The sequence below is a fragment of the Bacillus rossius genome, chromosome 6, assembly GCF_032445375.1.
Source record: "Bacillus rossius redtenbacheri isolate Brsri chromosome 6, Brsri_v3, whole genome shotgun sequence".
Lineage (NCBI taxonomy): Eukaryota > Metazoa > Arthropoda > Insecta > Phasmatodea > Bacillidae > Bacillus > Bacillus rossius.
Window position 1 is genome coordinate 59,555,507 of NC_086334.1, and position 25,073 is coordinate 59,580,579.

General features: G+C 43.1%; 1 protein-coding gene across 3 annotated transcripts in view; it reads left to right on the forward strand.

Moving 5' to 3' along the window:
• LOC134533239 (SOX domain-containing protein dichaete-like) overlaps positions 1-25,073 on the forward strand; it is a 507,415-nt gene that overhangs the window by 78,552 nt on the left and 403,790 nt on the right. For 2 of the 3 annotated variants that reach the window (XM_063370647.1, XM_063370645.1), the window contains exons 2-3: positions 3,887-4,064; positions 13,808-14,099. In XM_063370647.1, coding sequence (XP_063226717.1) covers positions 3,891-4,064; positions 13,808-14,099 — 466 coding nt within the window. In that variant the 5' untranslated portion in view covers positions 3,887-3,890. The remainder of the gene's footprint in view (positions 1-3,886; positions 4,065-13,807; positions 14,100-25,073) is intronic. The other variant, XM_063370646.1, reaches the window with a different exon arrangement.

Sequence of the window (25,073 nt, forward strand, 5' to 3'; positions counted from 1 at the left end):
TTCTTAAATAGATGTTATAGTGTTAACTCGTAAGAGGACGCTTTAATAAACATTTTTTTTTCTTTTTTGCTTCTTATATGAACTGCTGAGTGTCTGATGATAGAGCAGAAGAACATAGTCGGGAACCATTACATTTGTAAATTCAAGGTTAAATAAGCAACTAACGGTCGTGAACAAAGGAAAACAAGCTAAAAAAATTCTAGTTAAAAAAGAGAGGTTATGTTCCTTTTTATAAACTAAAATACATGTGCATTTGCATTGCATGATTTTCTTAGAATGAGTTAGTTTAGGTAATCTAGTCAAATTATGAAAAAAAATTTAACAAAATGTTTTTTTCCTCTTGTATCGGTTCGGAATCGATGAATCGGCAACTGTTGTATCGGCATATCGGCAAAAAATTTTTGAAACGGTACAGCTCTATTATTAATTGTTATTTCCTTGTTCCTAGAATTATTTATTCTTACACAAAAATATACAACCGTTGCAGTTAACACCTACTAAGAGCAAGTAAGTAATGAAATATATACTTATATTTTTTAATTTAAAGGGTTGATTTGTTGCGAAGTCTGTCATATAGAGAACTAATTATGAATTTTCTTCGTGCTTAGTACCTTTATGTACTTGTTTTTTTCTCGTAGAGATAGACACAGCAATTTTATCAAATATGGGTACTAAAAGTATTCACCTACTATTAATACATATAATGACAAATCCAAGAATATCCGTCGGGGCTGCCATTCCCTGCCCCGAAATAAAATTTTGGCTGTTTTACGGGGTTTGTGACTAATTGGAATTACATTGGGTACGTAAATAAATGTAGTCTTTTATTGACTTAATTGCTGCATCTCTACGAGACACATAATAGCTTTTCTGTACTAATATACTTTATTATAAATTGGGAACAGTTATGTCAATGGCAGCCCCGACGGATTTTCTTGGATTTGTCATTATATTAATAGTAGGTGAATACTTTTAGTAACCATATTTGATAATATTGCTGTGTCTATCTCTACGAGAAAAAAATAAGTACACAAAGGTAGTAAGCACAAAGAAAAGTCATAATTAGTTCTCTATGGCAGACTTCGCGACAAATCAACACTTTAAATTTTTTTTTATCTTTTGTTACTTACTTCCTTTTATTCGGGGATTTTCAAAAATTTTATTTAATATTTTTTTTTTTCGAATACAACGTTTTCATCCGTCGAGGGTTTTTTCAGAACTTTTAATTTTACTTTTTATATACCAGTTAACTTAAAAAAAATAGACCTTAACGCAATTTTCAACGCCAAACCAGTTTTTAAATTAGTGTTTGGGGGCATGAAAATCAGCTATATTTATTTATTTCTGCAAATACATATACTTCAGAATTTTTGCTCCTTTTGATTAGAATATTAATCTTGTAGGAAACTGCAGTGCAGTGGTAATACACTTGACTCGCATACGGAAGAATCCGAGTTGTGATACCGTTACAGTTATCGTAGATAATTTATTCATGTGATGTCCCGAGATCACTGCCTCATGTCGCGGCGGTCACCAAGAAAGCTTGAAGGGAACCTTCACAGATAGAGAGTTGACAAGGCGTAAGATAGTGGACAAGTATGTGAATGTGCAACTGCACATGTAAGCTAGTGCACATTAACAAAATTGAGCTAATATGAAAGTGTGCTATAGTGCAAACATGCAATAGATGTGGTTGTTCTCTCCGTCATCGAATGCTCCACTCCTGATCGTTGCAATTATCGTTGCCCTCTGCACAGAAAAAAATTTTCTGTACTTTTACAAAAGATTCCTTTGGGAGCCAGTTGCCAAGAAATATTTTGTAATAGGTGCTACAAGTAAGATATTGTAACTTTGTACAATTCATGACCATTGTTATTTTTGGATATACGAAATACATTTTTCGAAATAATACCTACTGCATAATTCTTACGAAAATTGGCAAATAATTTTATAAATTAATTATGTTTCATTCAAGAATATTTCTTAAACCACGCAAGAGATAATTGAATATTCAACAGTTTAAGTTTATTTTGTTGTATCATGCTTGTTATGTGCGCTGTTAATACTGAAAAGCTATCCAGGGAATGGTTTACAAATAACTTAAAATAATTGGAGGTACCTACTGGGACAACACAAAGCATAAATTCCTGAGCAAGAATCCTAACTACAATAAGTATTACCGCGAACACTATTTTGTAGCGATACAGCTATTTTTTATGTAAATGTGCATTATTTACAAATATATGCGATTATTAGAGACCGGAAAAATTCTCGGTTTCAATGACCTCTAGGATAGACTCCATGATACTCTATGTACTGGGACACATTGCACCTGCTCATTGGATACTGAATCGTGACACGCGTCAACTGGGATGCTTGTGATTTGATACGTTTTTTGTTGAAGGTTTTTGATTGGCTTAGAGTCCTTCAGATAAACGGTGTTCCAATCGCTGACTCAGCATAAAGGTGTACGAGCTTGGAGTCTAGCCTACCGCGAGCCCTTCCGGTCTCTAGTGATTATACATGAACAATTCGGTTGCATTCACAACAAGAGAAGTGGAAGTGCGAGCGTGGTCGCTGCTGAATGGCCGGGGCGCGCACAATGCCTGCAGCGGCCGACACCTGCACGTGCTGTCCGCGGCGACCCGCGCGGCAGTCCCCCCCCCCCCCCCCCCCCCCCCACGCCGTGCCGCGCGGTGATTGGCCTCCGTGTCGCCTCGGCCCAGCTCAAATCTGAATCACCCCTTCACCCCCCCCCCCTTTTTTTTAAACTAAACTTAGGGCTGGACAACACACGAGATTACCGTAAAAAAAATACTCAACTGCCGCGAAATTAAATCGAATTTAATTCATTCATCATTGCTTCACAGCAAAAATTTATCAAAGTCAGTTTAAAATACAAAAAAAGCCAAAACGTTATTACAGGAACAAATCAGGAAGTTAGGGGTCTCCTCGCGGGCCTCGGGTGCTCGGCTCCTGGGTCCTCTATTGCTGAATGACACCCCTGTCAGTCAGCAATGACTGCGCGGGGGTTGCGTCCGAGCGCGCCTTGTCGGGCTGGCGGGTCTCGGGATAACATCACACTCCACTCCACCACAGTCACCACACCGCTCCACCACAGCCGAAAGGCCACGCGACCACCTCCTACCACAGACACCAGAACCATTTTTTTTTAACCTAAAACAGACCACAAAACGTGTACTCATACACACAAACATTCCGCGGGCAGGGACTCTTCGCGAGCCCCTGGTTCTATGCCACAGACAGACACAGAGAGACACAGAGAGGCACAGACAGGCACAGACAGGCAGGTGGACCGGGCGGCTCGCTACCGGCAATGATGACAGTGTCAGTTCCGCGACGCACTGGTCACTGACTGTGCTGTCTGCATCAGCAACTGATGTGAGCCTTGTGCTCACACAGTCCGCGCGATGCGCTTCGCCCGAGCGGGGCAGATAGGACCCGAAAGACGCAATCTTGGTTCCAACTGTTTTTAGGCCAAGGCAAATTCTATATAGTTTGAGTTTAGAAATTTGGCTTCGTTAAAAGATAGGATATAACTTAGTGACACGCCTCAAGTTAAAAGTAACCGTCTGCTACAAACGGTTTCCCGTGAGGAGTCATTGGCGTTCAGTATTTTTTTTTTATAATTAAATTGGTAATATAGTAATAACTATGTCACGGTGTTGTAAATTTCTTAATGTAATATCTCTTCAGACGTTTCAAAATAAACCTTTGAAACTGGCTATGGTATAGAAACAACAGGAACCAATATGGCCCTGTTGTGAACCAGTAGGTTAGACACGACATACGTACATGAGTACGAGTTGATGTGTTGCCGTTGAGCGGGCAGAGGCAGTGACGCGGTTGTCGGGTGTGTCGGCAGCAGCATGATGGAGGACTACAAGCCCATGGACCTCCAGCAGTCGCCGGCCAACTACAGCAGCGCCGCCGGCCACCTGTCGCCCACCCACTCGCCCGGCATGGCCCACCTCGGCCACCACCACTCCCTGCACCAGCTGTACGGCTCGCCCTACCACGGCGACGACCCCGGCATGACGCAGGTAACCCCCGCCAGCAGTTGCCAGCACCTTTGTAATACCTTTGAATATATACACTGTATAGAAGTCGCGAGCGGATAGGATTTACTCTACGTTTATCAGAAGCGTATGATGAGCAGCTTGGGAACTTCACCGCTGCAGTGCGCTGCCGTAACGCCCTGTATCGTCTTAGTTGTTATTTACACGTTAGAGCGCAGCACTGTCGCCCGCTGTCATTCCCCGCACCCCCCACCAATCATTCACTGCAGCTCAAGTTCGTTCAACGGGAGGGGGAAGGGGTGTTTGAAGAGTTCGACACTTGTCCACTAGGGACCACCACAAGTCGATGCCCTAGAGATGGTGGCGATTGCGGTGGTGAATCAACCAACTACCTCAAAACCGTATTAGAAATTTTAACCTGGGCTGGCGACTTCTATACAGTATATATATTCAAAGGTAATACAGTACACTCCCGATTATCTGTGAAATTAAGTGGCAGGGCCATCGCAGATAGTGAAAATCGCGGATAATCCGTAAAAGAGCCGAAAATGGGAAACAAAAAAGGAAACATTAATTTCAACTTAAAAATCTAAAAAATTATGTACGTATAGTAAAAGTTACATTTAACAGTAAAAATTTTTAAATGATGCTAAAATTATAGTATTTTACTGAATAATTAACATACAATACATTTCAGTGATGTAAACATAAAAGTGCTCGGTATACTTGCTTCGTAACAAGGATACAGGACTGTACGTACTCAGAGACTTCATTAGACACTGCGTGAGTTCCGAGAAGGCCTGTGGCGGTTTTACTGTATACTGCACACAATACACTCGTCAGTAGAGTTAAAATTTGCTCACTTGTAATAAAATACAGTTTTACATATGTGCTGTATTTTTTCGTAGCATGCGCGGATAATCGGGAGTTTACTCTACAACACCGCTATTCTGTCGCTTTACACATCACATTCAATCATTCAATGTTTTAATTGATTTATTCAACCAAGAATATATAATATGAAGTAGCTTGGCTTCTGGGTTGTAGCCGTGTCCTTCGCGGATAATTCACCGACGTTTCGGTCGACATTGCAGTCGCCATCATCAGGGAGCAGTTACCTAGTTAGTACCTAGTTAGCTAGTTAGTACCTAGTTAGACAATGGCCGTGAAAGCCTGCGCACATTATTAAGTTAATACTGGAAAGCTTTTCAGGGAACGGTTTACACATCAACTATTGGAGGTACAACACAAAGCATAAATGCCCGGGTAAGAATCCGAATCCAGTATTATAGTGAACTATTTTTATAGTGATACGTTTTTTTCACGTAAACGTACGGATTAACAAATATCTGTAAGTTTACAACAATATTTATGTACCACTTATAAAAAAAAATTCACATTTTTCACCATAACCAGAACTCGGAAACACTCTAAATCAAAAAGGATATTTTTTAAATTTTCGAAATATAAGGGCCTTACCACCCCCTTCCCGGGCACATTTTCCACCATGGCCCGATCTTTTATATCGGAAACACTCCAAATTTAAAAAAAACATTGATTTTTAAAATATTCAAAATTTTGGGTCTTTTAACCCCTCCCACTCTCCTAGGGGCACAGTCGACCACGGGGTAAATACCCTCATGCCCCGACCTCATGGATACATGGATACACCCATAGCTCGAAGTTATGTTTTTTGACCCCCTGACCCCTCCCTCTCCAACTCCTCCTTAACTGTAAGGTCTTACGTTATCAAAATATTGTATTTTCAGAGGTTCTTTATATGTATGCAAAATTTCAATACATTCGGACGTCGAAAAGTGGGTAAAAATTGAATGGAAAGATTTTATTACATAGTCCATTCATTCATACAGACAGGTCAAGCTAATAAAAGCTTTGCAAAAATGAATGTGTTTGTGTGTGTGTGTATTCGTCTTCTATGCGATCGCGCATCATAATACGATTGAGTTGAAACTTTGCACACTTGACCTTCGAAACACGGGGAAGGTCACTGTAAATGTGAGATTCTGATAAAAACCAATCCTTAAAGCAGAACTTAATTTTTCTTGATATAATTTCGCTATTGCATCGATAACTTACCGTTCATTTGATCTCTATGAAATTTTGCACGCTTGACCTTTGAAACTTTGGAGGTATTAATTGGTCTATGGAGTGGTTGTCTGTTCTGAATTTGAAGTCATCTGGTTAGCTATTGTGTAGCAAAACAAATCGTAGCTATATTAAGGCTAATATGCAATAAATGTGTTTAATAGTTTGAAAGGAACTCGCCAGGAAGAATCGTAAAGATGCTTTCATTAAATGAATATTGCTGAACAAACATAATACCAAACCTCTGCGAGAAATTAGAGTTAAACTTCATCATAGCTGAAAATTGTTTTGCTGTGCAGAAGGAAATTGTAGGATAGAGGTAGTTCTCATTTTGACTTAAGGTATTAACATGGCAAGGATTGTAAACACCAACTACCTCCATGTTTAAAACAGAGAAAGGTCACTGTTTAGGTGAAATTTCAATAAAACCAACCTGTAAAGTAGAAACTAAGGTGGCGCGCAATTAGTAGAGACCTGTAAAATTCGCGGATTCATTTCGCGATAGGATAGAGTCCAAATACTTTTGACATTATTTTGCTTCAGTGATTGGGCCACAGTTTATCTGAAGGAATCTAGGCCAATGAAAAATCTTTAACAGAAGAATTAGCGAATCAACATAATTCCAGTCAACAGGTGTTACGAGTCGGTAACCAATCAGCAGATGTGATTTGCACAAGTGCATAGAGGATCTTGGAGTCTATACTTTAGGGATTTGAAATCGCGAATTTTACAGGTCTCTAGCAATTAGTATCGGATGATTAACAGTAAGTACTTTATGTCAGTTCCTATTTTCTATGGTCCGAATAATAATGGTGACGTGCGAGTCGACATATATATGTATATATATATATATATATATATATATATAGAAAGATAAATATAGGAAGATATATAGATGGGGAGAGATAGGCAGAGAGTGATGGAGTGAGATATAGAGGTATCTATAGAGATAGATAGAGAGAGTGATAGAGAAATATAGTGATATATATATATAGATGTACAGAACAGTCATAGAAATAGAGAGATATAAAGAGAGTAAGTTTATGTATAGATGTATGGATTAAAAGAAATATAAGGATATCAATATATACATATAGGAGTTATATACTTGTAGGCAGATAAAAACAAAAGATCAGAGATATAAACCGCTATATTATACAGCTATTTTATAAGCATAGACCGACATATATGTAGATATAGAGCAATATTGATATATAGTGAAATATATAGTGAGATATACATAGAGATATATAGATATACAGTGAGAGATAGAGATAGATTGAGACAGATGGAGTGATTTGTAGAGAGAATAGAAAGAGATATAGATATATTAAGATACATATAGATGTAGAGTTATATAAATATAAATATAGATATAGAGTAATGCTTTGTATATGTGTACAAACTTAAAAAAACATTACAAAAATAATTAAAGAGGAATTGCAACACATTCCGGGCACTAGCTAATAGTAAATAAACTTAAAGGCAACGGAAATGAATGAAACTAGCCCATGGAAACAAATACTGGATAAGTCCAATCTCATTTCACTTAAAATATTGAAAAGAAAATATTAATTTGGATAGGTTATCTATTATTATTATTCGATAGGATACCTGCCACAAATAACTAATATTGGTAGAAGTATTGATTAAAAAGTTTCGATTATAAAAGTATCGGTTTCGAAAGAACTCCTGCTCGAAACCAAATGGTATTGGCACTACACGTGTCCCTAGACAGGCCGCGTGCGATATGCGCGACCCTCAGGCTCTGAGCACTGGTCTGGAGTCTGGACAGGCCTGTGACACCCGGGTGGTGTGCCGTCTCCAGGTACCATGTTATACTCGGCAAATACGTGCAAAATGAAGTCCATGTCACGGCTTGGTTTGGTCAGCTGTTTATTCAGGCATTCGCCATTGGCTCCTGGTACTTCACGGCGTTTAAGTAACCCGTTATCCAATGATTGGGCTCATTAAAATTTAAAAACATTTTTGCAATCTAGACTGACGCCAAAAAAAAATAACGTGAATTTTTCAGGCCTCTACTCATTTTAACGAAAAACACGTGTCATGGCGAACACAGTTGGCCCACAGTCGTGGTCAACTAATTACTCTTTGCTTGTGTGAGTTTCGGCGTAAATAGTGCTTGAATTTTCTTTACTTGTACGTAAAACATAAAGACCCTATCAAGTCAAAAATGTAACAGTTTAAGCAAAACTGATTTTTATTAGAGGACTGTATGTAAAGAAACACTATCTTCACTGTTCGCATCATTGGTTTCGACGCTCTACTAAAAAAACGCAAGCCGACGATAAAACGATAGCACATGCCTGCCTGTATAATCACTAGGCTTCCCGTCATCTATGCGGTCTCTATTCACATCAACTACACTGTTGAAAATAGTCAGCTTAAATTTACGAAGAACGCTTGTTACAAATTATCCAGGATTCTTAGTAAATTTGTCACTATCTTCGTAAATTTACGGGTGCATAGAGTACTTTATTTGAACGTGAATTCACCATAATACCCTGGGTGAAGAAAAAAATCATTCAAGAACTGCCTAAGACTAATGCAAAAACACACTTATTTCTTCCACGTGTGCGTTTACTTTGTTTATACCACCGAAAAATAGAATTAGAGAGTTGAAGAACGGCGTAGATTCTATGAAGATCCAGTTATCTTAATTTGTGAAGAACTGTTCGTTTATTTCGTTGAAACGTCGGCTAATTTGCTGTAATTTCTAACAGTGTCGTGAATACTAACGCTTGCTAAATGTTGCCTGATTCGTAGGCCTACTCTTAGTTCGTGCGTCAGCTGATTGTTAGGAGCTTTTGAATAGTACTGGGTTGTTGTTCATAGCATCTGGAGATCACATTGTCAGTGAGTATAACAGTACTGTAGTATTACAATGAAAAATGTTTCTTGCCTGGCCTAAAATTCTGTATAGAAAATGTTGTGGTTCTTTCCCCACTTTAACGTTGCATTATTTTTCTGTTTCGTCACTGAGTTTTATAAATTACATTTGTACACCTACTGTAATAGTTATTATGTCTTTCGCAATGAAAATGCCAAACGGTTAATATAGAATAATTATATTAGGTGTATAGCATAAGTGACTGTAATAATTATTAATTTGATATCATTAGCTCGAGTACATTCTCGGCGGGAACGGAAGGTCTTGAACATATACAGCAACACTTAGCTAATTGCGTTTGCAGGTTTAGCTTCTACAGAATTAACTTGTAAACAAAGGAGGAACTGGTACTATTTCATGTGACAGTTTATTCTCTATCACATTTTTTATTTCAAAGTTTTTGCCAGTTACGTATCTAAGATCTCGGAGAAGTAGTTTTCTCAAAATGTATGGCAACGAAGCTGTAGTGATGATATTTCTGCAGCAGTTGTGTGACGATGTTTACTATCGTTTTGGGTATGGCGTACAGCCCGGAAGAAAAACCTTTCTAGTGTGCAAATACTGTTTGTGTCCCATATATTCACCATATTACTTTAAATTTAGTAACTTTTCGTTAGTTGTTATGTGCCATTTTTTTTCCATAAATAAGAAATCGTTTTTCGCTTATTGGTTACAGTATTTTGTAATTGAATTTTAAAAAATTACGGAGATACCATTTTAGTACTCACAATTGTAATTTTAAAATATGGTGGTATAATTTTAATAGTATTCAGTATTTAAATTAAATAAATATGAAGGCAGGGGAGAAAATCTGTAGGATTTGCAGGGAAAGGGGAGAGGGCCCTAACGGAATTAGGTTTATCATTCACTGTTACATTTTGCAAGCTCAGGCAGGCCCCCTCAGCAAGGGGCTTTTTGATTCCATAAGGGCGGCCCTATGCAACCCCCCCCCCCCCCCCCAACCTTGTATTTACGCCTATGTTTGGATGGAGGTATCATTTTGGTCTGCTTATTTGTATTTTCACTTCCAGTACCTCGCGGAATGAAGGGTATGCCAGTTTTTCTTTTTTAAATGTCTCCAAGTTGATCGCCGACTAAGGGGTCAGACTCATGAAGTGGATAAATGTGAGAGGCCACTAACAACAGTTGTAAGGGGGATTTAGTCTCTGTTATTCAACGACTTAACAATGTTGAAGATGGTCAATGTTGGGTTTGAAATCAACCGTGAGCCACTATTCAGTAACACTTGGGTGGCGATTCTCGAAATTAAGTAATCGACAGTCGATACATTTTTTTAACTCTCTATGGACGTAGACAGGCTCTAACACAACTGGAGGTTTGCCAAGTGACTAGCTTATCTAGTGGTATGCACGATTGGACTAACTGGCTAATTGTTCTGCGAATTTTAGCATTGTGTTTTGCGATTAACTTGGTTATCGGCCATTGAACACTGAACTGTAATGTGATAATACTTAGTAGTGATATGTAAAAAAAAAGTGCGAATACTGTATGGTCACTATTCAAATAGTAAATGCAAATTATTTGGCTGTTTGGCAACATTTAAGGCATTTTTGATGCTGTGCCAAGATGCTGAAATATTTGGATTTGGTTACACTTCGCTATGATGAATCCATGAACTTGGCGAGTCTCGGAGGCGTGGTGTGGCAACACTGCTCCACATTGCAGGATCCAGTCGTGATACGGCGGCGTTGTGCTGCGATACATCACGTCATGGTAGGCAGCAGATAGCTAGGATGTGGCGATACAGGGCTGTGGAAGTAGCACCAAGAAGATATACATCGTGGCAGTAGCGGGTCATGGTGAGGTAGTACATGTCTATGGTGTAGCAACACTGGCAATGGTTCAAGTAAACAACGGACCACGGAGTAGCAACACTGAGCCATAGTGAGCAAATAATAATGCTTTAGCAGAATAATGACTTGGTTCAGGAACAATGGACCTCTATGTGGTAGTACAGGGCCAAAGAATAATAATTAAGGGGTATTTTTTTAACGGTATATTGTCATGGCGTGTAAGCATAGGGCCGATGTGGGACAGAACTGCGCCGTGGTGTGACAGTTAAAACACGCAAGATTTCAGTATACGGTGACATTGTATGACAGTTACGGGGTCGTAGTTTCGGCAGCAATCGGGCATGGTGTGGCAGTACGTGATCAAGGTGTAATAATTTAGGATCGAGATATAATGGTTAGAGACCTGCAAAATTCGCGGATTCATATCGTGATATGCGACAATTATTCAAATAATATTATACATTAGCGCTGCTTCTACCACTGGTTCGCTGTTAATCTGGATTAATAAGGGATAATTAGAGACCCTCGCTCGAAGAAGTGTTGAAGCACAGGCCGCCCAGTCTAGACGACTCACAAGTCAGCAACCAATGAACAGGTGGCATTTGCCCGAGTGTGTGGAGTGCGGTAGAGTCTATCCTGGAGGTCATTTAACCCGCGAAATTTGCAGGTCTCTAGTAATGGTGTGTTGTACGACGGTACTGGCTCGTGGTGTGACAGTGCGTAAAGGCAAGCCTGAGCAGGTCTATGGTGCGCCGGTACAGGGACGCACGGGACTATGGCACTATGGCATGATGGCACTATGGCGCGGCTACAGGGACGCACGGGACTATGGCACTATGGCATGATGGCACTATGGCGCCGCTACAGGGACGCACGGGACTATGGCACTATGGCATGATGGCACTATGGCGCGGCTACAGGGACGCACGGGACAATGGCACTATGGCATGATGGCACTATGGCGCGGCTACAGGGACGCACGGGACTATGGCACTATGGCATGATGGCACTATGGCGCGGCTACAGGGACGCACGGGACAATGGCACTATGGCATGATGGCACTATGGCGCGGCTACAGGGACGCACGGGACTATGGCACTATGGCATGATGGCACCATGGCGCGGCTACAGGGACGCACGGGACTATGGCACTATGGCATGATGGCACTATGGCGCCGCTACAGGGACGCACGGGACTATGGCACTATGGCGCCGCTACAGGGACGCACGGGACTATGGCACTATGGCATGATGGCACTATGGCGCGGCTACAGGGACGCACGGGACTATGGCACTATGGCATGATGGCACTATGGTGCGGCTACAGGGACGCACGGGACTATGGCACTATGGCATGATGGCACTATGGCGCGGCTACAGGGACGCACGGGACTATGGCACTATGGCATGATGGCACTATGGCGCGGCTACAGGGACGCACGGGACTATGGCACTATGGCATGATGGCACTATGGCGCGGCTACAGGGACGCACGGGACTATGGCACTATGGCATGATGGCACTATGGCGCCGCTACAGGGACGCACGGGATTATGGCACTATGGCATGATGGCACTATGGCGCGGCTACAGGGACGCACGGGACTATGGCACTGTGGCATGATGGCACTATGGCGCGGCTACAGGGACGCACGGGACTATGGCACTGTGGCATGAAGGCACTATGGCGCCGCTACAGGGACGCACGGGACTATGGCACTGTGGCATGATGGCACTATGGCGCGGCTACAGGGACGCACGGGACTATGGCACTATGGCATGATGGCACTATGGCGCGGCTACAGGGACGCACGGGACTATGGCACTATGGCATGATGGCACTATGGCGCCGCTACAGGGACGCACGGGACTATGGCACTATGGCATGATGGCACTATGGCGCGGCTACAGGGACGCACGGGACTATGGCACTATGGCATGATGGCACTATGGCGCCGCTACAGGGACGCACGGGACTATGGCACTATGGCATGATGGCACTATGGCGCGGCTACAGGGACGCACGGGACTATGGCACTCTGGCATGATGGCACTATGGCGCGGCTACAGGGACGCACGGGACTATGGCACTATGGCATGATGGCACTATGGCGCCGCTACAGGGACGCACGGGACTATGGCACTATGGCATGATGGCACTATGGCGCGGCTACAGGGACGCACGGGACTATGGCACTATGGCATGATGGCACTATGGCGCGGCTACAGGGACGCACGGAACTATGGCTCTATGGCATGATGGCACTATGGCGCGGCTACAGGGACGCACGGGACTATGGCACTATGGCATGATGGCACTATGGCGCGGCTACAGGGACGCACGGGACTATGGCACTATGGCATGATGGCACTATGGCGCGGCTACAGGGACGCACGGGACTATGGCACTATGGCATGATGGCACTATGGCGCCGCTACAGGGACGCACGGGACTATGGCACTATGGCATGATGGCACTATGGCGCGGCTACAGGGACGCACGGGACTATGGCACTATGGCATGATGGCACTATGGCGCGGCTACAGGGACGCACGGGACTATGGCACTATGGCATGATGGCACTATGGCGCGGCTACAGGGACGCACGGTACTATGGCACTATGGCATGATGGCACTATGGCGCGGCTACAGGGACGCACGGGACTATGGCACTATGGCATGATGGCACTATGGCGCGGCTACAGGGACGCACGGGACTATGGCACTATGGCATGATGGCACTATGGCGCGGCTACAGGGACGCACGGGACTATGGCACTATGGCATGATGGCACTATGGCGCGGCTACAGTGACGCACGGGACTATGGCACTATGGCATGATGGCACTATGGCGCGGCTACAGGGACGCACGGGACTATGGCACTATGGCATGATGGCACTATGGCGCGGCTACAGCGCAGGGGGGTTGTCCAGGTGGCGCAGATGGTGCCGAGCGTGCTGGGCGGCGCCTGCCAGTGGCAGGGCTACCACCACCACCACCAGCACCAGCACCAGCAGCACCAGCAGCAGCAGCAGCAGCAGCTGGCGGCGGAGCCGGGCCTGGCGAAGACGCAGCAGCAGACGCAGCAGCAGCAGCAGAAGGCTGCCAAGGAGCAGCGCATCCGGCGGCCCATGAACGCCTTCATGGTGTGGGCCAAGGTGGAGCGCAAGAAGCTGGCCGACGAGAACCCGGACCTGCACAACGCCGACCTCAGCAAGATGCTCGGTGAGTAGCTTCAGTAGTGAGTAGCTGCTGCTGTGTGCGCAACTGTCTCAGCTCGGCCTGACAGCATTGCGACGGGCGGCATTCCAGATTCACAGCGCTGTGACCTAGGGCGTAGCCAGGAGGAGGGGGGGGGGGGTTTATGGGTTTAAACCACCCACCCCCCTAGCTCCAAATCTTTAATTAATTTCTTATTCATCACTCAAAAAAAATTTTATATTAAAATTAATAAGATTGTTACCATTACAATATTTATATTTAAGAACCGGAAACTGCTAAAATAGCACTATTTTACACCTTAAAATCCAAATTTCCCCGGGGGAGGACTACCCGGACCCCCCGCTTTAATACGGGGGGGGGGGGGGGTGCCATGCTTCTTAAAACCCCCTATACACGAATCCTGGCTACGCCACTGGCTGTGACACAGCGTTGCCAACCCTGTCACTACCTCCAAAGTCACCGCCACAGTTTCACTTGCTTGTGCTGAGAAGTATCTCGGTGCAAAAACGAGAGACCTTCAACTTTAACGTTTTCATTGTAGACGAGATAAAATTCAGGCAGTGCATTTGGGAATGCAGCGTTTGAACGACTATAAAAACAGAGAATTTTTAAGGTACATACATATAGCTTCAATGTTAATGCTACCACCACGGCTGCCAATAGCGTTCGCGTATGCGAAACACAAGAATAAAAGATGTCTCTGGCTGCGAACAGTCACCAACAGGGGCATTCCACTGAAGAACACCGCGAGCAGTTCACAGATGTAGCAAACTAGACTCGCGAAGCACGTGTGATGCTCGCTCACTTGACGCGGTAATGTCCGAAATTATTTCGTGGTTTTGCCCATGCTTTGAAAAAACTTCGTTATATGACAATATTTTTAATGTTTGTAAAAGTTTTTTTCTAATAAACACGTTTTTATATAATTATTTTTAATGAACTCATAATACAATTTTATGTCAGTCCTAGCATGCACTGAACGCATTTTTGATTAACCGTTCGTATGTAGTATTCAACTTAAAACTTTTTCTAAGTGTACGACTGATTAATGAATGTAAATTATGATTTCACAAAACCACGTAAACGTGGTGTGTCTGCAAGCAGCAGTCTGGTTCGGGAAATGAGAGAGCGAGCAGGGGGAGGGCCGGGCTGCGAGGAGAGGAGAAAGGAGCTTGCGAGAACCTGCAGATCGCGAGCACAGATCAGGTCCGGAGAAATGGATGGGGGGGCGGGGGAGACTTTCCCCCCAGCAGCGCGGCCGCTGTTCATCAGGACGGCACAGTCCTCCACGCGCTTCCCACTTCTGCCGGCAGGGCGCTGTCTGTGCCGGCAGAGCGCCGTCTCGTGCCGGCAGAGCGCTGTCTCGTGCCGGCAGGGCGCCGTCTCGTGCCGGCAGGGCGCTGTCTCGTGCCGGCAGAGCGCTGTCTCGTGCCGGCAGGGCGCTGTCTCGTGCCGGCAGGGCGCTGTCTCGTGCCGGCAGGGCGCTGTCTCGTGCCGGCAGAGCGCTGTCTCGTGCCGGCAGGGCGCTGTCTCGTGCCGGCAGGGCGCTGTCTCGTGCCGGCAGGGCGCTGTCTCGTGCCGGCAGAGCGCTGTCTCGTGCCGGCAGGGCGCTGTCTCGTGCCGGCAGAGCGCTGTCTCGTGCCGGCAGGGCGCTGTCTCGTGCCGGCAGAGCGCTGTCTCGTGCCGGCAGGGCGCTGTCTCGTGCCGGCAGGGCGCTGTCTCGTGCCGGCAGAGCGCTGTCTCGTGCCGGCAGAGCGCTGTCTCGTGCCGGCAGGGCGCTGTCTCGTGCCGGCAGAGCGCTGTCTCGTGCCGGCAGGGCGCTGTCTCGTGCCGGCAGAGCGCTGTCTCGTGCCGGCAGGGCGCTGTCTCGTGCCGGCAGAGCGCTGTCTCGTGCCGGCAGAGCGCTGTCTCGTGCCGGCAGGGCGCTGTCTCGTGCCGGCAGAGCGCTGTCTCGTGCCGGCAGGGCGCTGTCTCGTGCCGGCAAGCGCTGTCTCGTGCCGGCAGGGCGCTGTCTCGTGCCGGCAGAGCGCTGTCTCGTGCCGGCAGGGCGCTGTCTCGTGCCGGCAGAGCGCTGTCTCGTGCCGGCAGAGCGCTGTCTCGTGCCGGCAGGGCGCTGTCTCGTGCCGGCAGAGCGCTGTCTCGTGCCGGCAGAGCGCTGTCTCGTGCCGGCAGAGCGCTGTCTCGTGCCGGCAGGGCGCTGTCTCGTGCCGGCAGAGCGCTGTCTCGTGCCGGCAGGGCGCTGTCTCGTGCCGGCAATGCGCTGTCTCGTGCCGGCAGAGCGCTGTCTCGTGCCGGCAGAGCGCTGTCTCGTGCCGGCAGAGCGCTGTCTCGTGCCGGCAGGGCGCTGTCTCGTGCCGGCAGGGCGCTGTCTCGTGCCGGCAGGGCGCTGTCTCGTGCCGGCAGAGCGCTGTCTCCTGCCGGCAGGGCGCTGTCTCTTGCCGGCAGAGCGCTGTCTCGTGCCGGCAGGGCGCTGTCTCGTGCCGGCAGGGCGCTGTCTCGTGCCGGCAGAGAGCTGTCTCGTGCCGGCAGAGCGCTGTCTCCTGCCGGCAGGGCGCTGTCTCTTGCCGGCAGGGCGCTGTCTCGTGCCGGCAATGCGCTGTCTCGTGCCGGCAGAGCGCTGTCTCGTGCCGGCAGGGCGCTGTCTCGTGCCGGCAGAGCGCTGTCTCGTGCCGGCAGAGCGCTGTCTCGTGCCGGCAGGGCGCTGTCTCTTGCCGGCAATGCGCTGTCTCGTGCCGGCAGAGCGCTGTCTCGTGCCGGCAGGGCGCTGTCTCGTGCCGGCAGAGCGCTGTCTCGTGCCGGCAGAGCGCTGTCTCGTGCCGGCAGGGCGCTGTCTCTTGCCGGCAATGCGCTGTCTCGTGCCGGCAGAGCGCTGTCTCGTGCCGGCAGAGCGCTGTCTCGTGCCGGCAGGGCGCTGTCTCGTGCCGGCAGAGCGCTGTCTCGTGCCGGCAGAGCGCTGTCTCGTGCCGGCAGGGCGCTGTCTCTTGCCGGCAATGCGCTGTCTCGTGCCGGCAGAGCGCTGTCTGGTGCCGGCAGGGCGCTGTCTCTTGCCGGCAATGCGCTGTCTCGTGCCGGCAGAGCGCTGTCTCGTGCCGGCAGGGCGCTGTCTCGTGCCGGCAATGCGCTGTCTCGTGCCGGCAGAGCGCTGTCTCGTGCCGGCAGGGCGCTGTCTCGTGCCGGCAGGGCGCTGTCTCGTGCCGGCAATGCGCTGTCTCGTGCCGGCAGAGCGCTGTCTCGTGCTGGCGTCGTCCACCTGCGGGCTCTGCAAGTTCTCGCTTGCTTCGCGCAGGAGAAAAAAATATCATTTTCACTTTGTCTAGGAACCAGTTGCTTTCATGGAGTGTGTGTAGGCAACTTTGTACAACACGTGCTTTGGTTTTTTTTTTTTGCATATATGAAATACGTTTTTCCAGATAATAATGATTACTTCTTAATAAAATTAATGCATATTTTATATTTGAATTGATATTTCATTCAATTTTTTTTTTATCTTTTGGAAATTAAAATCGAATATTCAACAGTTTGACCTTATTTTGTTGTATCATACCTATTATGTGCGCATTTAATACTTGAAATTTTTGTATCGGTTTACATATAACTTTAATTAAATTTTTTGCTATTAGATAATATTTAGTGGGTTAAATATCGTGTAAAAATGGATGTATGTGTCTGTTGAATCTGTTGCACTTTTAGATCTAATTGGGGTCGAAAGAGGCTGCGATGCATCCCTTTTCCCCCGTCTTCCTCACTAGTCAACTGTTCTACTAACCTTTGATAAACTAATATATGGGACAAATTATAAATCATTACATTGTTTCCCAGGGTGCAAAAAATTTCTTACTCCGATTTATTGTCAAGTAGCGATTACATGTCTCCACAAATAACTTAAATATTTGAGTATGTATTTTTATCTTTTTTAACTTAGCTGTTTGTTATGTCTTTATCAAGGTTAGCTGTTTTTTCTTAGAGCCAATTTTTTTTTCTCTCTATGTATTTTTTTCCGTGCGTGAAAGTAAACTTCGCCGCATTTGTTTTGCTGAATGTGCAAGAGCTGATTCACGACGGATTGTTCCTAGTTTTGTTTTCTTTAGCTAAGTTTTTGTCTTTGTAAGCTCTGGTGTGCTCGAATTTCGTAGCAAAAAAAATGAATGGCAAAATCTAGAGAAGTCAATTTATAAAACGGAAAGTTATTTTTTTTAATTTTCTGATGAAAATTATTTTCTTCCATTTAATTTTTTTATCATCCTAGCAGTTAAACAGTCTCTTTCATAATAAATTCCTTTTTAGTCTTGTCTTCCAGCTGTTATAGCTGCTCCTACTTCTGTGTCATCTTTGGTTCAGTCATCAACTCTTGTTACTGCAGGTGTAAATAAACACCATTATATGTTGATAAACCTCTTTCTTAGTTATTTGTGCAATATTTTAGGATGTATACTGAATATTTTAATACAACACGTGTAAAATGTGTATTATGTTAGTGTAGGTTAACTGATTGAAAATTTTTAATACGAAAAATTATTGAGCTTTACGTGAGCAAAATTTGTAACAGGGAAAGTGATTTTGTTTAGATTCATACGGGCGAGCAATATTTCCTAACAGTGGTGTGGAAAATGTTTAAGTAGGCTACTGTCCTCGGATAAGAAAATACTCCCTGTTCAGGGCCCCCGCCCACCCGGGCACACACGCGGTGCGCAGAGCTCCAGGATAAACAACGCGATTTCCAAACTACTCAAGCTACCCGAGTGGGGTCTGCTTACGAAAAGCATTTAAGAGTTCGCTGACAGCTGAAAAATGCTTATGATTCCGGATTAAATTTTTAAACTGTATTTTTAGAAGAGTTAAAATGCATAAAACGCGTGTTTTCAGATTAATTTTTAGGCGTAAAAAACCAGTAAAGATTCTTGAAAGCGCTTAAGAGACTGGTTTTACACCTTCATCTTCATTTCTCGGCCATATAATGTTACGGTCACCGCTCATGTTTCACAGTTATCCTGTGACGACGAGAAGACTGCGCGCCAGTCCAGAGGCGACACCGCGCTAGAAGCACCAGCGAGCGTCGCGCCTATCATCCCGCCTCGCCGACACATACACCCCGACCAGACGGCTCTCAACTACGAACTTTTAAAACTACTGACGGATAACATGACAGCGGATTCTTGTCGTAGTTCGTGAAGCGAATGGTGACTGGTGCGCATGGTGCGGAGGAGAAACTGTTCCGATATGGATCCGTGCGCTGACGCTTCTGACCAGCCCGCTGAACGGGCGTCGCAGAGTCGTGAATGCAGCGCGGTCGTCAGGTTTTTTTGACGTGACAACGTCTAATAAATCGATGAACGCCGGCTGCACGCACGAAAAAGTGTCCCGTTACGCACATTGTCCCGTTACGCTGTGTCCCGTTACGCTCATTGTTCGCTTACGCCGCATCTATCTCTCTTCCACTCGATTGGAACAACCATCGATTTTACTTTGTCGAGACACATTAAACTTGAAACACTCCCATTCGTTTCTTACTTTTCCTATCATCGTCCTATCCTTAACAGCATAACACAGATTAGAAGAAGTTAAATAGCAAACATGTATAAAAGTTATAGTTAAAATAATCTCTTCGTTAAAGTAATAAACATATTTGAATAAATGAGTGCAAATAAAAGTAAATTAATAAATTAAATTGTAGATATAATTTCACTCCTTCTTTGTATCCATACAAAATAGTGATAATTCAATAAAAATGATTCAATTTTATTAATAAAAATATGCAATCATTTCATCAATGTTTTGTTATGACGATGTCACGTTAAACTATCGTCCGTAAACCGACTTTACAGACAACCAATTTTTTACTTCTCTTTGTAACCAAATTACGGAAGCGTGTGATGGCAGACTGGCCGCGAGTGTCACGCCCGCTCTACACTTTAAAAACATTTTTTTTCGGTCATGTTTTAAGTATAGTCCTTGGGAACACGGTTGCCAACGATATTACTTGTAAAACCTCAAAGCAGAGCTTATCTTGCAGTTTTACCAACTGATATCGTTGGCAACTAGATTTCCACGGATTTTTCCTTGCAAAAAGGAGAAACTATTTTTTTTTTTTTACATTGAATGGAGTTCGGTGTGTACCCAGCTCATGATCTATATACCGTTCACAAGAAGAATAACGTCGTCTGGAAGCCAAAGTATACAGGAAGCAGGTTGGTTACGTTTGCTTTCTTGCGTCTACTATTCGCTGGATAGATACAGGGGCTGTGTTTATAATCTTTGGTATCTTTAATAGTTTCACAAACATGCACAATATGTTGACCTAAATATATTATCACTGCTGAAGAAACGCTTTACTATCGGCCTCGTAGTGTAGGCGTTAAGTACATACAATAATTTTTTCGAGAAAATGAAAAATCACAATTTTTGTTTTGATAAACTATATATTCATTTGACTGCTTATTTAAAAAAATCTTTAAGCGAATAACTGAAAAAAACACATTTCAATAAACAACTAATAAACTTGTAATCTCAATATCTCTAACGATGTAAGTTAAACACACTTGTTAACTAACCAAACTTCGTACCCTTCGAGGTATATTCATTATATCTATTGATTTTAACATAGATCTGTAGGCCCGTCAATTGCTTTGTTTCTAGTCAATTTTACCGTTAACTTATGAAAAGTACCGGTAACGAATTATCCATAGCTCCTAGCAAATCTACGGGAAATGATTTCACTGATTTTGAATACGAACTCATGGTGATGTGTCAAAAAAAAAGACCTTCAAAACCTTGTTAAGTCCCTAGGAACACATTCTTCATTCTTCCACTTACCTTCGTTTGTGTCCTGTTTACAACGTCGTTATTCTGCAATGCATGAATGTAGGCCTACACGCACACAAAAACAATTATAAATTATTTAATATCTATAGTTACGCTACAAGTTTTCTAATTGTGGCGAATAATGGTACGTGCCCACTAGCGTAAAGCATGGCGAGGAGAATAGACGCGGGTATTAGTTCCATGTAGTCAAATGCGTATACGCCCACTGCGAGCGAGGCGAAGCGAAGAGGGGAGAAGATATGATCACATGGAATACTTTAGTAGATGCCATTAAAAAGTTATAGGCCTACATTGTGCATAAAAACACTGTGTTTCGGAAACTAACAGCAGGAGAAATAAATATAGTTTAAAAAACTAAAGAAACATGCTTTTAAAGATTATCAAACTAAAAAGTTAAAAATAATTTTAAAATTTAATTTATGACAATAGTATATAAGCAATACTAGTATAAATGAGAAAAAAGCATGGGGCGCTTAATATACAAAAAATATGGCACAAAGCGCCTCAAGCTTTTTTCTCATTTATAGGGGCCTACTTGTATTGCTTATATACTATTGTCATAAATTAAATTTCAAAAATTATTTTTAACTTTTTAGTTTGATAATCTTTAAAAGCATGTTTCTTTAGTTTTTTAACTATATTTATTTTTAACTTTTTAGTTTGATATTCTTTAAAAGCATGTTTTTTTTAGTTTTTTAAACTATATTTATGTATAATTTTCATAGGGAAATGAGTTACCGACACTACCTATTACCATCTGAGATAACTATTTGGAGTTGCAACGTCACAAAGAAATAGTAAAGTCTCTCCGAATCATTTACAGTTAATGTATGGATATAATCTTAGCATTAACCGGAAAAAAAAATCTTTTTTTTCGGCGTGGCCGGGAGTAGAACCCACGATCGTTGAATCCGAAAGCTGACATCACAGTAGTCGCGCGCCTTAGACCGCTCGGCTAACGAACGTAATGAAATGGTTGGGACATTTTATAGTGATGAGTCACTCACTCTTAGTCGAAAGAGTTACAGACGGACAGACAAACATACAGGTGAAGCTAATATAAAGCATGTAAAAAGAAAATGGTAAAACAAAATGAGGATAGTATCTAGGCATTTTTTTTGACAAACCATGAATTCCGTGAAGTAATTATGTGAAGTTAAGATTTAGAGTAGTGGAAATATTTTAATTTTATTGTTATGCTTCACCAAATATATAGGTCCTATATATATATATATATATATATATAGTATATATATATAGTATATATATATATATACTTTTCTCATCAAGTGCAGATTTTTGTAGAAGACAGTGGCAGTTCAGTAGTACCCATGTTTCCGAATCTATCAAGAAAAATTCAAGGTTACGCACCTTTTTTTCCAATCCTTTTTTTATAAAATTTCAATAAAAAAAACTAATACTTTTATTTCACCAGCGCTAAAATATGAAATTCTTAGTGCAAACGATTCTAAAAGAAGCGAATATCAACCTCAGACTCTAAAAGCAACACTAAACAAAGCGAGAAAAAAAGGAATATAAGACATTGAGGGTTCAGTCTTAAGTCAGAAACAATGTTGAACAAAAAACTAAATACGTAGTAAGTATAGGAATTTTGTAAAAAAATATATCCCAAATCACGGTCTTAACTTCATAACTATCTAAGCCCTATACCTATAGTAGGTATACTAGATCTTGTCGCCTTTTGAAAACTCTATATTTGAGCTACCTTTCTTTTTTGTTTTGTACCTTACTTAACCAAATTACGGCTCTGTTTTATTACTTCAGTATAAAATCCTTATTACTTACTTGAACTTATAACGTAACATAATCTACTATATATAAATAAATACATTCGAACATTCGAAATTTCTTTCATCTCATGCCATAAACAATAATACTTTTTCAGTAACTACCGGTGACAACAACATAATGAAATTCTTTAATCAAATACATTTTATGCATTTATTAACATTCCTTTAGGCCCAGGACATTTGAATTTTTTTTTAATTCACAATATCTATTCGGAAAATACTATTTTACAAACATGTTTATCTATTATTTTCCTGTCTTGAGACGTTTAACCCATTATAGGCCAATTTACGTTTAAGTCGACACATTCGATGGTTCAATTTTTTTAAGTTCCTACTAAATGTTAATGAATATTCGGAAAATACAATTCACTCGACTCTAACTCGTGAGTTTTAGCTTAGGACTCTACAACTTTAGCTCGATTCGATTTGAAACACCCCAGCTCGCAGACGTTAATTATAAAGGAGGGTTTCTTCGAATTCCCAGATAATCTGATATTCTTACAATCTGCGCGAGATTCCAACTCCCGGGCTCTTTGTTCGATGTAAACACGGTAAACACGGTAAACACGGTAAACACGATAAACACGATAAACACGCTCGTGTAAGAGAGGAGAGTGTGTTGCTGTGAACCTCACAAGTTTTCCAAGGTTTTTTTTTTTAACCATCCAAGATGAACTTTGTGTTCGGAGTAAGCTTACTCAGTGGTACCTACCTTCCACTTTTCGGAGATTCCCTTACATTAAGAAGACCCTGTGATAACTTCAAAGAAGAAAAATTTCTGTACTTTTACAAAAGATTCCTTTGGAAACCTACCATGAAATAGATATTGGAACTTTGTACAACACATTTTTGTTTAGAAAATTGGGGCATAATTTAATATTTTATGTGATGTTTCATTCAAGAATATATTTTTTTAAACCATGAAAAAGGTAATCGAAAATGAAATAATTGGACTTTATTTTGTTTTTATGCTTATTTATTGCGCAGTTTAATACAGGAACGCTGTTTAGGGAATTGTTTACAAATAACTTTAACTATTGGAGGTAGCCTACTGGGGGAAAAAATGTATAAATGCATAGGTAAGAATCCGAATACAGTATTAATACGAACACTATAATACAGTAGTATTTTTTGTGTAAATGTACAAATTTAAAACTAACGGTAATTTTACATAAATATTTATGTTCCATTTACAAAATAAATTACAGTGTTGTAACCAGTTCTGGTTACGTGGACTTTTTTTAAAATGCTTGAGACATACTTCATGTTTAGTGTACAGCGTTTAACAGCATTCTTAAGGCCACCGTTATGTAAGGCTGGTGAATGCGTATCCTATTCATGCTTCAGACACGTGAATTTGTGAGACTGTAAGAAAAATAAATGCGTGTGGTAATTTTTACACTAATTACCAACTCTATTGCAATATAAAACCCAACCTAATTCAGAGGCCACCAATTCGAACCTTATGTACTTGACTTATAATGCGATAAGTAGGGTCATGCATTTCTCGCAGAAAAGATTTCCAGACCAGCTGTGTGTTAAAACATTGTAGCACGGTCTGTTTTTATTGGTTGGGTTTATTTCAGGCAGGCCTGCATGTCTACTGTCAGTAGGTACACCAATCATAGCCACACAGTAAACGCTTCCAGAATGGCCCAGCCAAATAGGGCAAAAGCTTCTCTTACAGACGGCCGCCAGTTACAAGGGAACAATTACTAATGCAGGCATACCTTATTGCTAGGGGCAGGCATTTTTAGCGAAAAGATCTGAACGCCCATTAGACTGAAACAAGGTATACCCGCACCTGTAGTTTCTTCCTTGTGATTGGCGGCCGTCTGCGAGAGAAGTCGTTGCCTTATTTGACCGAGCCATTCAGAACGCATTTGCTTTCACGTTGAATCGCTATGATTGGTGTTACAATCGATGTGTATCTGGGAGAAACTCGCCCAATCACGAAACACAAACGATGCTACAGTGTTTTAACTTTCAGCTAGACTCGAAATCTTTTCGCGAAATCTGCATGCTCCTACTTATTGCTAGAGACCGGAAAAATTTGCGGTTTCAATGACCCCTAGGATAGACTCCACGATCCTCTATGTACTGGGACAAATTGCACCTGCTCATTGGATACTGACTCGTGACACGCGTTACCTGGGATGCTTGTGATTTGATACTTCTTTTGTTGAAGGTTTTTCATTGGCTTAGAGTCATTCAGATAAACGGTGGTCCAATCGCTGACTCAGCATAAAGGTGTACGAGTTTGGAATCTAGCCTTTCGCTAAATGAACTCGCGAATTTTTCCGGTCTCTACTTATTGCTGTCTAAAGAGTGAAAACATTTTTGTTTT